This window comes from Ylistrum balloti, unplaced genomic scaffold (genome assembly GCF_031769215.1).
Source record: "Ylistrum balloti isolate Yb309-2 unplaced genomic scaffold, AGI_CSIRO_Ybal_v1 Utg370780, whole genome shotgun sequence".
NCBI lineage: Eukaryota > Metazoa > Mollusca > Bivalvia > Pectinida > Pectinidae > Ylistrum > Ylistrum balloti.
The window spans coordinates 943,993-958,980 of record NW_026782456.1 but is presented as its reverse complement, the minus strand read 5'-3'; the positions used below and the strand labels follow the sequence as shown (position 1 = coordinate 958,980).

The 14,988-nt window shown below is 36.0% G+C and overlaps 1 protein-coding gene across 1 annotated transcript; it reads right to left on the bottom strand.

The window, feature by feature from the left end:
• Positions 1–1,533: 1,533 nt before the first annotated feature.
• Positions 1,534–6,107, bottom strand: LOC132558326 (uncharacterized). The gene is made up of 3 exons (XM_060222873.1): positions 5,888–6,107; positions 4,489–5,061; positions 1,534–1,997 (listed from the first exon to the last, which is right to left on the bottom strand). Exons 1-3 carry the CDS (start codon positions 6,105–6,107, stop codon positions 1,534–1,536), a joined length of 1,257 nt encoding a protein of 418 aa, XP_060078856.1.
• Between the last annotated feature and the right edge of the window lie 8,881 nt (positions 6,108–14,988).

The window sequence follows — 14,988 nt, the reverse complement described above, 5'->3', positions numbered from 1 at the left end:
TCTTCATTCGGTTATAGTTTGCTTACCCAATGTTGATGAACAAAAACAAAGCAATATAAAAGGGCAAGGAAAGTAAGACCAGGTGTTTCGGAAGAATAAGAGTATTTTGCTTCATCGACGACACCCGCCATGTTAACCTTTGTCAATCCTAGTAAGTTATGTTACGATCTCAAATGACAACAAGCTATACAACAACGGGAAAATCAGGCAAACTGACGAGCAGCAAACACATCCAGCTTTATATCACAAAAGGAAATAGAACATTTTAATGAGATCACTATGGCGATCATGAAACTTTCCCATAATTTTCATCAACCTCCATCTTTTGAACCACTGTGTTACGAGTTTGTCCGTGAGTTGACGACTTCTTGCACGATCGTGATAATGGGAACAGTCCCATGACTATCGAATCCACTGTAACATGTAAATAGCATAGATTGTAGATACAGGGATGTTGCTTAACGGGAATGGAAAATAAGGAAAATCCTGTTTTTTTCTACGTAGACATAAAAAGATCATTCCTTATGATCGAAAAGAAATTTTAAATTATCACATCTGATATGACTAATCCATAATAATAAGGGATAAATTAATAATGGACGCAAAAGGGCACTAATGTTTAATGTATAAATTTAAATCGTTCATCTTTATCTAGTACACGAAACACCAACTAACTGAAATTAAGGACAAGACAAACCATCTCATTATTGATTCTGCATAGTAAACATATTACATGAATATTGTTGCTCTCAGAAACTGCACTGATTAACTTGTTAATGCAAAATATACAATGTAGGGCATGCATGTATTGATGAAGTCACGATATTTGCGACACATCTGTTGTGAACGGGTTGACGATAGTGACATAAATTTATGTCAAATGAAATGAACAATACTTTCGCACAAATGCATACAAATGTTTTGTGTTCAATTTACGTAATGCGAATACCTATCCGACAGCCCATCTATTCTTCTTTGTGAATGCAGTTATGTTCTGTTTATCGGGTTGGGTATCCCGAGAGCAAGGTTCTGAGCCTGTTAAGTAGGTTGTTGTCCCTGGATTTTGAGTATATAGTATCAATACTGCATCTCCGTGCTTTTTTGTGTTATGTGTTGCTATGGCCGTCGTCAGAGAAGCGAGTACCAAAACATACCAAAGACTTCCAATTCTGTTGAGTAACGTTAACATCAATGTCTATTTCTCGAAACTATATCAGTGTGCGAGTGGTCAGACTTGCATATGTATTTGTCAAGGTTATTTTATATCAGTTATCATTCGGAACACTGAGAATATCTACATTGAACTACATACACTTTCTTGACATGCAAAAGGGTTCCGAAATGATACACAAAAATTCATATGATAGTGTTTCAACGATCAGCATATATCGGTCCTCCAAGAATATATTCATCCTTGCCTTCAATTAACACGTGAACATTTTAACCAGGGAAGAAAATAAATTTCTGCAATTGTTTTAGACTTCCAGAGTATAATTGGTTTAAGTTCTATAAGAATCAGTTGGCATTAGCTTTTTATTCAACACACAGTTCCTTGTGGCCAAACAAGACAAATCGAGCTACTGCGCCAATAGTACAGTTAAGTGTTCTGATTGACGTTACGCTATACACCTGCTTGTAAAAGCGCATAAACAAATGTATAGCGTAGTTCTTCGACCAATCAAAATTATTGTAAAATAAATCATCTTTATGTGAGGCATCTGGCCGAACAAATGTTTTGTTTTCAATATGAATCAACCTCGGATGAACTTTCGATAGTCTTGAAGGCACAATAGTAGAATGAAAGCCCCACCTGTGCGGATCATAAGTTTTGTAAGCTGTTATCCAAATGTTGAGAAAAGTCGCGTTCCTAGTGGAAAGTATCAAACCATTACTGAGATTGAAACTGAAAGCTCTGCTTAATGTGAAGTTGTGTCGTCTCAGAGGATCCAAGGTCCTCAGTAGCACCTCGTCTGTATCCATGTATATACCTCCATACTCTGAAAGAAACCGTGTACACGATACATGTACATGTTTGATAATATCATATTTTCATATTTTCCAAATGATTCACTGCATAAAGATCAACATTGAAGTTAAGATGTTTGTTTGTAAAGCTCAACAGATAGGTTCTTGTTTTATTTTTACCAAATTTTGATAAAGGGGGGCTACTGCACAATTTCATTTATGACATTTAGACAATTTATTCCAGCAAGCGAGGAAATAGTTCCTTTCGAACGAAATTGTTCGCTTTTTAACAACAAAATGACAATATATCTACATATTAATAACAATTCTCAAATTTAAGCACACAATGGCAAAATATCAACAACAGAAATAGTTGCACGGACATTCCTGAAAAAATGCAAAGGGAGTAAGCTCGGAAACTATATGTTATGAGTTTGTCCATTGGTTGACGACTCCTTGTATGAAAAAAAAACAACAGCATTAATGGTAACGTTTTAACTTATGAATCTAAGATGCCAGAAATGAACGTAAAATTATATGTCATCCTCATTGAATAATTTATTAAAACATTTAGCGGTTCATTTGAAATATACATCCATATATGTATATTGTATGTCTATTATGAATGGGCAGTCGATCGTCATAATAAATCAGTATTGAATCTATTCCACAATAATACTCCGTACCATATGTAGTAACATATGACATTCGCCGACCATAAGTTGACTGAAATGTTCGTAAAATTTACGAGTTTCATTTAATTAACTACACTGTTGTCAGTTTGAACAACACTTCTCCAACGAATGCAGAATTCCATTGTTAATATTCCCATTGGTATTATGAATATGATCAGACAAATGCAGAACTGTTTTGCACTTACAATTGGAAATCTGAAACTTAAATACCTGACATTAAGCAGCTAAATTGTCCTGTCAGGCCTCGTCATTGATGTTTAAGGGCTTATTGTTTTTTTATTTGCTATTCTGTTTAACTGGAGCCTTCATGAAGATGACATAAGTGTGACATCTATTTAACACATTTACTTTTAAAAGTAACTAAACGGAGAAATATTAATCGCTTTAGAGTATTTATCATCGATAACAGAACTTGTTTAGACAGTTAATAATCCTTTTGTTAACTTTTGTCAATATAAATGTCTGTTCCAGGTGTATTAGCACTGATGACGTGTGCCCAGTCCGACCAATCAGATAACGTGAATTAATCAACATCAATAATGGCATTGATGCAAATTAATTTGATTACCACGCAAGGGTATTTTGCCATGCCATAGCATAGCATAGATACATATTAGCCGTCAAAACATATCTTTGTTTTAAATTTCGTAATCGTTCAAATCGTGATAATCACGAAAACGTGAAAGTTACTCGGTCCTTAACAAACGTTACAGACCATGATTTTGCAAACAAATCTCTTGTATGACCTGGTGATTTTTTTCAAACATTAAGTGCTAAAGGTGATGATTAGACCAGTTAAGGATGGTTTGAAAGACTTGTATTCTGAAATACTAGAACCCGAAATGGAAGCATGTCACGTTTTATAGAGAACTTGCTATCCCTCTATACAATACACGGGATCTCTGAAAATCAAGTAGAGAACATTCAGTACCTATTTAGGATGAAGAGAAAAGATTATGACCCCACGGTCACAAGTGTACTCTTATTATCATGAAATGGGGGTTGCACTTACAATTCTTCTGTCCTGCTTGCAAAATAGAATTGAGTACGGAAGTAGCCGTCAGAAAGAGCTTCTTGAAAATGTAGATTAATACTTAAGTAAACCAAACCAAACGCTGTGATCGTTTTGAGATTGGCCACACATTCACACAATTACGTTTACAAGTCCTTTGTTGACCTTTTCACAATTATTGAATATCCTACTTGCTATAAAGTCACCACAACGAAGTCGGGTCTCTGAGTTATCGAAATCCAAGTATCGTTGGGATTCCGTGACATTTGGTATGTGGGGTAATAGTGGGACACCGGTCATTTTCATTAACTCGGTTTCATCTGTTAACAAAATTGCTGCCAATTGCCGCCTTTGATCAGCCAAATTCCAAATATCGTCCGATATCTATGACATTTTGTATGTAGGTGTATTTGGACGCTACAAACTATTTCATAAGAATGGCCAGGTCGTGTTAAATACCAATTGTGGAGATTGTGGTGACTTCCGCTATTGCTCGTGATTGCAGTTCTACTTATAGTTGGAATTTGCTGACTCAGCAAATCTTGAATCGTCTTCCGAAGCGCATGTTAGTAGGCCAGCGCTGGCACAGAACGAACAAAAGATATGGAAATAATGGCGCACTTTGTCAGTTAAATCATAACGTTATCCATTTGTATCATGGCAGTCTCTACGGAGGAAGCGAATTTGTGGAAAACAGTGACTTGAGTAATGCGAAGACAAGAATATTCTCAAGGAATAACGTGACAATCAACTGCAGACCATTCTTCATTTGATTCGTCAATAAACTGGTAAATGAAGTATAAATATGATATTTACCTTTAAGTACCATAAGCCTTGTGATATCAGCTTTGTGCTCGATGTGTCCAATAGTCCTATTTGCGATCGTCGCTGGTGGGCTTTGTTGCAGAAATAAAATGTTAGGCACAATCATCAGAAGAAGATTCCAATATTCCCCAAATGGCATAAAATCTCCGTGTATAAATATCACACACGGCTTTTGCATTTTGAACGAGCTATACACACTAAGGAAATGGTAAAACCTCATAGGCCGCATACCATACCAGACATAGTGTATGATATTAGGTACGGGATGACGGCTGGAACAGTTGTGAAGTAAAAACGATTTGACACACGGATGTCGGAACTGAAGTAGAGGAACACTGTTTATGTTGTCTGTTCTTTCCTGGACCAAGTATCCCCTGGTAGAATCACAAATGGGAACTAGCTGGACGCGTCGATTTTTCGTAGTGGTCAGCTGTATTTCCTTACAAATGTATTTACATTTCAAAGTCCAGTCGCTAATATCTCCACGTTTCGGACATTTATTTCCTTTGTGATTGGATTCCCCGAGAATACCGGTATCCCAGTTAACAACTTCCTTATATTTGCCTGCAAAACAACAAACTATTTATTTATCTCTAATGCTAAAGATATATATATATATGAACATTTTAGAGCAATTACGTTTGATCATTTTTAACACAATATTTTCTTTGTTTCACATTTATGTTTTGTTTTATTTTTCTCTAGAGTTTGTGTCATCATTCTTCTTAACTGCGCGTTTGCATATATTTCAAAGAAAGAATGTAGCAAATCTTAATTTTCGTAATCACTCATACACAGTAACTATCTATCATAAGGATAAATACTGCTAGATAGCTGATGATACATGTCATTTAACGAAACTAACGATTCGCTTACCATTTACAGCCAGCAAATACGGTTCATTAACGCAATGACTACTATAAGCAAAGCTCTTTAACACAACGTGTGTAAGGTTTTCCTGCAATCCAAAAACGAAAAGAAACAGTAGAACAACAGAAAATAAGCAAGCACGTCTTTTAGAAACGTACATTACAAGCAATGAAAAGTACGCCACAAGATGTTGTTTGGCCGCTTCGTTTCCATCAATACTACAAACACGTACGTTTAAAGGAATGGACAACATGTATATTTCACGCTGAACTCTTCATCCTCTACGTGTCATTATTGTTACCTCTTGTCTGTTGCCCATCAACATCTGTTACATCTTCTGATCAATCCAGCATATGTAAACATTTTCCCGAGTTCACACAATAACAATTTACCATTGTTACTTCACAGTATCATCCTCTATACCCCAGGGGTTACGATCAATTTCGCTCCCTGCATGCCTGGAACGCTCCTCTTGACAATTATAAAGGAAAGACACTACTTCAAAGCCATAACAATATACCTATATGAGAACTCATTATTTGTTCCATGTATAGTAAATTATCAAACCAGTCTTTTCGTCTTTTCCACAAGATGCCGCACAAAGACCCTTCAATTTTGCCATGACTTGTTTCATGGGAGCAGAGGACGAAAGTGGTCGCAACTCCTGGAGTATTGAGGATGACACATACTTTATAGTAAGGGCATTCCTGCACATCTATTACACATTCCATCGCTTCCATTTTTACAAGCAGTAATTCGCATGTTTACAGTATAGTAATGCAGTTGACATTTATGTCTGTCAGGGGTACCATAATAATCTGCTGACCAGAGGATAGTGTTTGTTACTATGAATTTTTATGAATTGTGAGAGTTTTATACATTGTCAATCTTAATCAAAACGGTGTCAACTATAGTAAAACCGTACACATTGAGTTGGGATATAAACTACTGAATATCGGTTATCTTAAAAGAACTACAGAAAAATGGTACAAATGAACGAAAGCGAAAAAGTATTTTTAAAAACGAGTATTGATAGCGAAAAAAAGCGTTGATACAGCTACTAACGAAAATGTGTGGAAAATATAGAAGGGACGATATCAAAAATAAGATCATCGCGGAGAAAATCTGTACGTATTCATGGTCCGAATCGAAACTTGGACGTCTAGGTGAAAGGTAAGTGTTTTACCACTACGCCACCCAACCACCGAAGTTCAAGGGACTACTTCGAATCATTTGTGGTGAGTTATCGGTGTTTTCATATTCATGGCTATATATAGTTGATGACACAATATTTATACCAAAACACAAAATAAAAAAAATTCCAAAAATTTAAATGATAAGATGCATTTTTACCTTAAAACGAAACATTTTCATTCATGAAAAACACACATAACTTTTAATAGAAATTAACGAGAAATCGATAGTGTGTGTTTACGTTTACATTCGTTCCTTCAAGTCACACAGTGTGTGTATTTTACATGTCGACTTTAAATGAAACGACGAGCCGAATTAAAGTGGTCTTCAAGTGTTATAGTTATTATTTCAAGACTGTTACATGAAAGTTACAAGCACTAATGAATTTAAAAGAAGGCAAATCAATACCATAAGGTATTCTGTCCAGAATCAAACATCACAGACACACCAAGACCACAGTCATATCAGTTTAATTCTCAACAATATATTCCACAGCTGAACAAACATCAAAACAATAAATCCAATAGGCATTCACGTTCCCAATACAAATTACATAATCAGGGAAACTAAACAAGGTCCGGTTTCGTGAGGGTGATATCGGATCTCAGTCAGACAGACTATCTTATACAATTATTACTCTCGTTAGTTCTCCTCATTCATGTCAACTAAAAACAGAAATACAGGAGTTTATTAGACAGTGATGCTGACTTGAGCCTCGTTCACTACAAAGTCATAGAACAATTAAAGCTTGCGAGTTCTCTTGATAGAACTTCTGTGTATTGAAATCTGTCAATCGAAATGAACTTAATGTTTCTGGGGAAATTACTTTGAAATTCACTATTAGAGGCATGAAATTCACTCCTACATTTTGTGTATCAGAAGATATGTCCGGAAACCTCATCTTAGGGAGAGACTGGTTTGTTTAAGGAGGAGAAATTCTTCATTTCGATCAAAATGCTTTAACAGTACGAAGCACTCTGATTCCAATCATTAATGATTTTTATGTGTCTTCTAGAAGATGAACAAATTTCTCTTTTGTGATGATACTGTTTATTACATTAGTAAGGCCGATTTTGAAGCAGAACTCAGACTGAACACTTAACAAAGGTAGTCATCGCGCAATATCATGACTGTAGTGGACATCAAGGCAGAGATAGAATATATCAGGCGCTCAAGCGTAAGTATATCTGGCCAAACTTCTTTAAACATTTAGACAAATACATCAAAGCATGTCTTCCATGTCGACAAACCGCCACATTCACACCACAGGTTCGACATCAAGAAACAGACACTCCAGCTTTTCCTTTGCTAAACTTCAAATGGACTTTTCAGGACCACATCATACAACACACAACAAGTACATACTAAGCTTCGTTTGTTGTCTCACAGGATGGGTAGAAGCTTTTCCAATTCCTACCAAAGAAATTGTCAATGTAGCTCATATTCTGTTAACGGAGATTTTCCCATGTTTTGGTTGTCCTTTGCACATTGTATCTGACAATGGTACAGGATTTGTAAACAAAATTTTCACTGATGTTTTAGCTGATCTTCACATCCACCACATCAAAACGAACTTTTAAAATCCTACAGGAATTTCCATGTTTGAGAAAAGTCATAGAACACTCAATAGCATTTTGACCAAATTTATGACTGACACACCAAGTGACTGGGATAATAACATTCCCTATGCATTAGCAAGTATGAGATTTCATGTGAACGAATCTTCCAAATTTTGTCCATTCTACCTATTGTATCACAGAGATCCAATTTTACCTCCCGACACCACGTAGGGAATATTTAGGAGAAGAATTCCACAAACATGTTATACAAAACCAACACATCATAAATCTCACTGCCGCTACGACAAAGCGCACAGAACAAGCAAACAGATTAACACAACCAACGTCGCTCAAAGTTAACGACGCTGTATATTTGGTAATCACTAACGCAACACCAAACTTGAACCGAAGTGGACACTTCACTATCGCATTATTAAACAAACTTCTCCGTCCACTTTCATTATCAAAAATCAACTAGATGGTCCACCACATAAAACGCATGCACGACACTTGCAACCTGCACAAATGGAATGGGATATTCCCTCCCCTGACAACACAGACAGACTTACACAGAGAGCATGCCATGCTTGTCTACCCTCCAGCGATGACGGTAGTGACAGTGATACTGACAATGACACACCACCACATTCTACACATGGAATTACGAAGTAACAGACACAAGAAATAACAAGCTAAAACAACCAATGCAGTTGATACACAATATCCAATGAAAAGTGTTGTACATATCTTGTCAAACATCTACAATCACATCTACCACATCTTGTGACTTTCATTTTAACGAAACCTACAGTTTATATGATTTTGATGCAAGTTTGACCATCATTTGATATGACGGTCATGTTAAACGATCTTCAGCTAATATGACCTTAAATTGACCTGTAACACAACAAACATCAACCAATCATATCGTTTTTAATGAACTCGTCTTCAAAATGTGACATAAAATATTGTGCTGATATGTTATGTGTTTGTTTAATTATTTATTAATTTTCACAACTAGTTAAATTGTATTTCGCACAAAGATAATCTATTTGACTATTTTTTTTTATATCAAATAGGTTATTATAACCTTGGATCTATGATTGATATCAAATAACTTATTCTACCTGTGGGTCTATGTTTGATATCAAATAACTTATTCTACCGGTGGGTCTATGTTTGATATCAAATAACTTATTCTACCGGTGGATCTAGGTTTGATATCAAATAACTTATTCTACCGGTGGGTCTATGTTTGATATCAAATAACTTATTCTACCTGTGGGTCTATGTTTGATATCAAATAACTTATTCTACCGGTGGGTCTATGTTTGATATCAAATAACTTATTCTACCGGTGGGTTTGTTTGATATCAAATAACTTATTCTACCTGTGATTTTGATATCAAATAACTTATTCTAGTGTCTATGTTTGATATCAAATAACTTATTCTACCGGTGGATCTATGTTTGATATCAAATAACTTATTCTACCGGTGGGTCTATGATTGATATCAAATAACTTATTCTACCGGTGGATCTATGTTTGATATCAAATAACTTATTCTACCGGTGGGTTTGTGTTTCATATCAAGGATTATTCTACTAGAGTGTCTATGTTTGATATCAAATAACTTATTCTACCGGTGGGTTTGTGTTTCATATCAAGGATTATTCTACTATTGGGTCTATGTTTGATATCAAGGCTTATTCTACCGGTGGGTCTATGTTTGATATCAAGGCTTATTCTACTAGTGGGTCTATGTTTGATATCAAGGCTTATTCTACCGGTGGGTCTATGTTTGATATCAAACAACTTATTCTACCGGTGGATGTATGTGTGATATCAATGCTTATTCTACCAGTGGGTCTATGTTTGATATCAAGGTTTATTCTACCGGTTGGTCTATGTTTGATATCAAGGCTTATTCTACTGGTGGGTCTATGTTAAATATCAAGGCTTATTCTACCGGTGGGTCTATGTTTGATATCAAGGCTTATTCTACCGGTGGGTCTATGTTTGATATCAAGGCTTATTCTACCGGTGGGTCTATGTTTGATATCAAGGCTTATTCTACCGGTGGGTCTATGTTTGATATCAAATAACTTATTCTACCGGTGGGTCTATGTTTGATATCAAATAACTTATTCTACCGGTGGGTCTATGTTTGATATCAAATAACTTATTCTACCGGTGGGTCTATGTTTGATATCAAGGCTTATTCTACCGGTGGGTCTATATTAAATATCAAGGCTTATTCTACCGGTGGGTCTATGTTTGATATCAAGGCTTATTCTACCGGTGGGTCTATGTTAAATATCAAGGCTTATTCTACTAGTGGGTCTATGTTTAATATTTTGGGCTATTCTACCGATGGGTCTATGTAACTTACATGTCTACATAATCCTGTAAATAGGCATTACCATAACAAATAAGAAGATTCGGTACACTGAGAGATCGAAGAGGGGGTGGTTTGATATCAATATGCATTTAACGATTACATATTTACTAGCGGAAAAAAGGAATTGTGCATTGGTATAGTATGATATAACTTATTCAAGAAATCGCTCGCAAAAAATCAGCAGTGTTGTATCTGACCTTTACATAACACCAACTCAATTGATATGGTTATTGCATCAGCAGCGTCTTGGACGGAGATCAATATTCACAGACGTTCTCCTTAACAAGGCTTAGTTCATCACTACCGTGTGTGTCCACCATTGGACAACGACACCTCATTGATGTGCTGAAAAAATCCTGGGAAATATTCTCAAAAGTGCACGTGACAGGTCAGGTAATTTCAACGGCTGATTTTGGAGACGACGTAAGCGTCGCTGCATCTCAACCCATACGTGTTCTATAGGCGAAATATCCGGTGAGTTTGCAGGTCAGGACTGGTTATTCACATTGTTATGGGTCGAGAAATCGGTGACGGCTCGCGCTATGTGCGGGCGAACGTTATCTTGTTGCAGCGTGGCGTCACGTTGCTGCACAAATGGAAGAATGTGAGGCCAGGTCATTTCGTCACAGTATCTGATGACTGTAAGTGTGCCATCCACTAGCACAAGAGCTTTTCTGCCATGGAATGAGATGCTGCCCCAAACCATGACACAACCTCCGCCGAATGGACGACGTTGAATCGCACAACTGTCATGGAAAAAAATAACCAACACGACGGTACACTCTATAACGACCGTCGCTACTGTTGAGATCAAACTTGGTCTCACTGTGAAAAGACGCGTTTCCAGTCCTGAAGTGCATGTGTCGTCTACACCAGGCGAAACGTGCTACACGATGACGTTGCTTGAGAACAGAACCTACAGCTGGACGTCGTGGACGTATGCCTCGTTCAAGCAATCGATTACATCCCAGTCTGGCACTAATTCTTCTAAGGCCAAGAATACCTTTAGCTGTCAAAGAAGCAGTTCGGAGTCGTTCACGGAGATGAAGAACCCGGATATACGTATCCGGACGATTACCTGTTACGCGTGGATGTCCTGTCCGAGGCCGGTCTCTGGTGTCCCAAACTGTTGATACTGTCTCCACAAGGCGTCTACTGTCTCCACAAGACGTCTACAGTATTTCGATGCACACCAGTATGACGTACACAAGCTTTGACCATGCCTACGGCGCAGTTTTGCGTTTTACAGGTATTCACATTTAGTAATATCCAATATTTAAAAATTTCAAAAGACGAAAGTACAGTGAGCACGTGTATTTCTAAACCAGTGCACACAAAGTCAACCAACAGAATTTACCTCCCGTGTATCATACAGACAAATGTGAAATGCGTTTTTAACAGACTTAGATACGCTACAGACAAAATGTTTAGCTCAAGGGTCAGTCAGTTTTCTCCGTCTCCAACACCAAATACAGAATCGAGAAACTTTTAAAAGTCAGCGGGAGGTACAGTTGCATACTGTCTACTGAGATTTAAAAGATATTATCATTTCTAACGGAAAACGAATCACGTTCGAGCGATCCTGTTTCTATGTTCAACACGATATGTAACAATTTCATATCTTTGGACTGTGTAACAAAATGTATGCTAACCGTACCCATGATGAGGACAGATCATATGGAACGTTTTCACACTGTCCTTTCAACAGAGTAAATTATCAAGCGCAAAAAATCGTTGAAATTTCCTATCACCTGTATGTTATAATTAATGCTCGGGACAATGTTCTTAATCTTCAACCAGGTCAATTCGGGTCAATTTGTACCTGTGTGGTCATACAGAAAATTGATAAATGTTTGTAATGTATCAAAACATAGATAAAAGGTAAGTATATTTTACATTCTTTTTATTCATCATATAAAATTTACATAATTATACAGGATATGTTACAATGTCTGATACAAGGCCACAACTGATGTTTTATTTCTTCTCTCAGGGTTAAAAAGATTGGGTAAAGAAAATGATGTTTTCACTAAAGAGCAAGTGATTGTCTGGCTTAGCCCATGTAGGGTAGCATAGCAGAAACATTGATTTACTTATTTACTTGGTGAGGAATCAACTTTGATCAACTTATGTAAAATATATGTAAGTACATTTACACACATAAAAAAGACAATCACAAATCTGCTTCATCTGTCTAGAAACAATTCAAACCTCCTCTAGTGTCAAACTGGAGGAAACATTGCTGCCATTTAAAGAGAATGGATTTTCAAATACTGTACGTAATTACAAAAACGAAGAACAAAAAACTTTAAGATGTGAAAGAAAAAAAAACCAAATCAATTATTCCAGAATAGTTTACAATCTTATCTGCATTAACTACAGAGTATGAATTTTGCCCATGTGTAGCTTCAGTGCAAAAGTTAGCTGAAAAATATAACCTAATACAATAAAGTATTCTTACAATACTCAAAAAAATCTTACTACAGTGAACATGGAACTGACATACATGTAATGATACACATCAGTAGAAATACCTTTATAACCTATGTCCAGATGTGTCTGCCAATAAAAATGTTTCAAACTTCCATATCAAAATTATTTCTGTTACAAAATAATTGTCTTAAGTGACAATCCAATGTAAACCTTATATAAAAATTAACCTTGATTTATATTAGTTATGTCTAACGATTTAGTCTAAATATTTTTTTTAACTATGTACACTTATATACACAACATACCTTACTGTACATGCATATATATAAGTGATAATTGACAAAATTACAAAATACAAAGTTATTATCTAAAATATAACAAATTCAAACGATTATATATCCACCAAAATACAATTAAGTGACATTAAGTTGAGATACATGTAAGTATAAATTCACCCTTTATTTCATATATACATATACAACAAAACAGTCACTAAAATAGAACTTGTCTTTAGAGACCATCACTGTTGTCCCTACAGTATTACTTGTCTAGAGAGACCATCACTGATGTCTCTATAGCATAACCTGTCTTGAGCCACACTCACTGTTGTCCCTATAGTATAACTTGTCTACAGAGACCATCACTGATGTCTCTACAGTATAACCTGTCTTGAGCGACCATCACTGTTGTCCCTACAGTATAACTTGTCTAGAGAGACCATCACTGTTGTCCCTACGGTGTAACTTGTCTAGAGAGACCATCACTAATGTCCCTACAGTGAAACTTGTCTAGAGAGACCATCACTGATGTCTCTATAGTATAACCTGTCTTGAGCGACCATCACTGTTGTCCCTATTGTATAACTTGTCTAGAGAAACCATCACTGTTGTCCCTATAGTATAACTTGTCTAGAGAGACCATCACTGATGTCCCTACAGTATTACTTATCTAGAGAGACCATCACTGTTGTTCCTATAGTATAACCTGTCTTAAGAGACCATCACTGTTGTCCCTATAGTGTAACCTGTCTTGAGAGACCATCACTGTTATCCCTATAGTATAACCTGTCTTAAGAGACCATCACTGTTGTCCCTTTAGTGTAACCTGTCTTGAGAGATCGTCATTGTTATCTCTACAGTATAACCTGTCTTGAGAGACCATCACTGATGTCTCTATTATAGTTGAACTTGTCTTGAGAGAACATATAATGCTATAATTGTTATTTAAAGAAAAGGTACATTGAATTGCATTTAGTCAAGTCTGCTTTTAAATTGTTAACTTTTGGAAATATCTAGTACAAAAAAACTGCATAGTTAAACATAACCAGGGTTTATAATTGATCAATTTCATAAACATTTATAACATTGTAAATACACACATTGTGACAACATGGAGGCAGACAAGCTTAACAGGCCTAACTAATTATACAGAATAATAAAAGATTTAAGCACACAAAAATATCAGCACAGCATAATCATATTCGAATATTTCAGAAATATCTTTTTTCAGATAAAAACCTTAAATTGACAAAGACCCTGTCTAAACAAACATCATTGGTCTTTTACTTTGAACAGCCAGATTTAAGACCTTCCTCAACTCAAAAAAGGAAGAGAAAACAGCAATCACAATCAAATACAGATGCAAGTACCACCTGGGCTTATAATGATAGTATGAACTATTTTTAGGACACAGAAAAACTGAACCCTTTCTAACTATCTTTAACAAAAGTATATTGTGACAATAGTTGATTTGGAGGTTATGGCAGTTTCGATGAACATCATATGACTACTTCTTAATTTACTGGCACATAAATAATTCTAAACGCAAATCAATAACCTTTCCAATGTACAACTAAACCACTTTAATATTTTTTGTTTTTTCTATTGATAATTGATCTTTTCCTAGGTCACATTTGTCATGTTAAACATTGCAGTGTAAAAAGAACTCAATCAAACAGAACAACAAATCATAGTATTTTTTATGAAATTTAGACTGATAAAGGGAGATAATTCAGAATTTTATGGGGTAAAAAT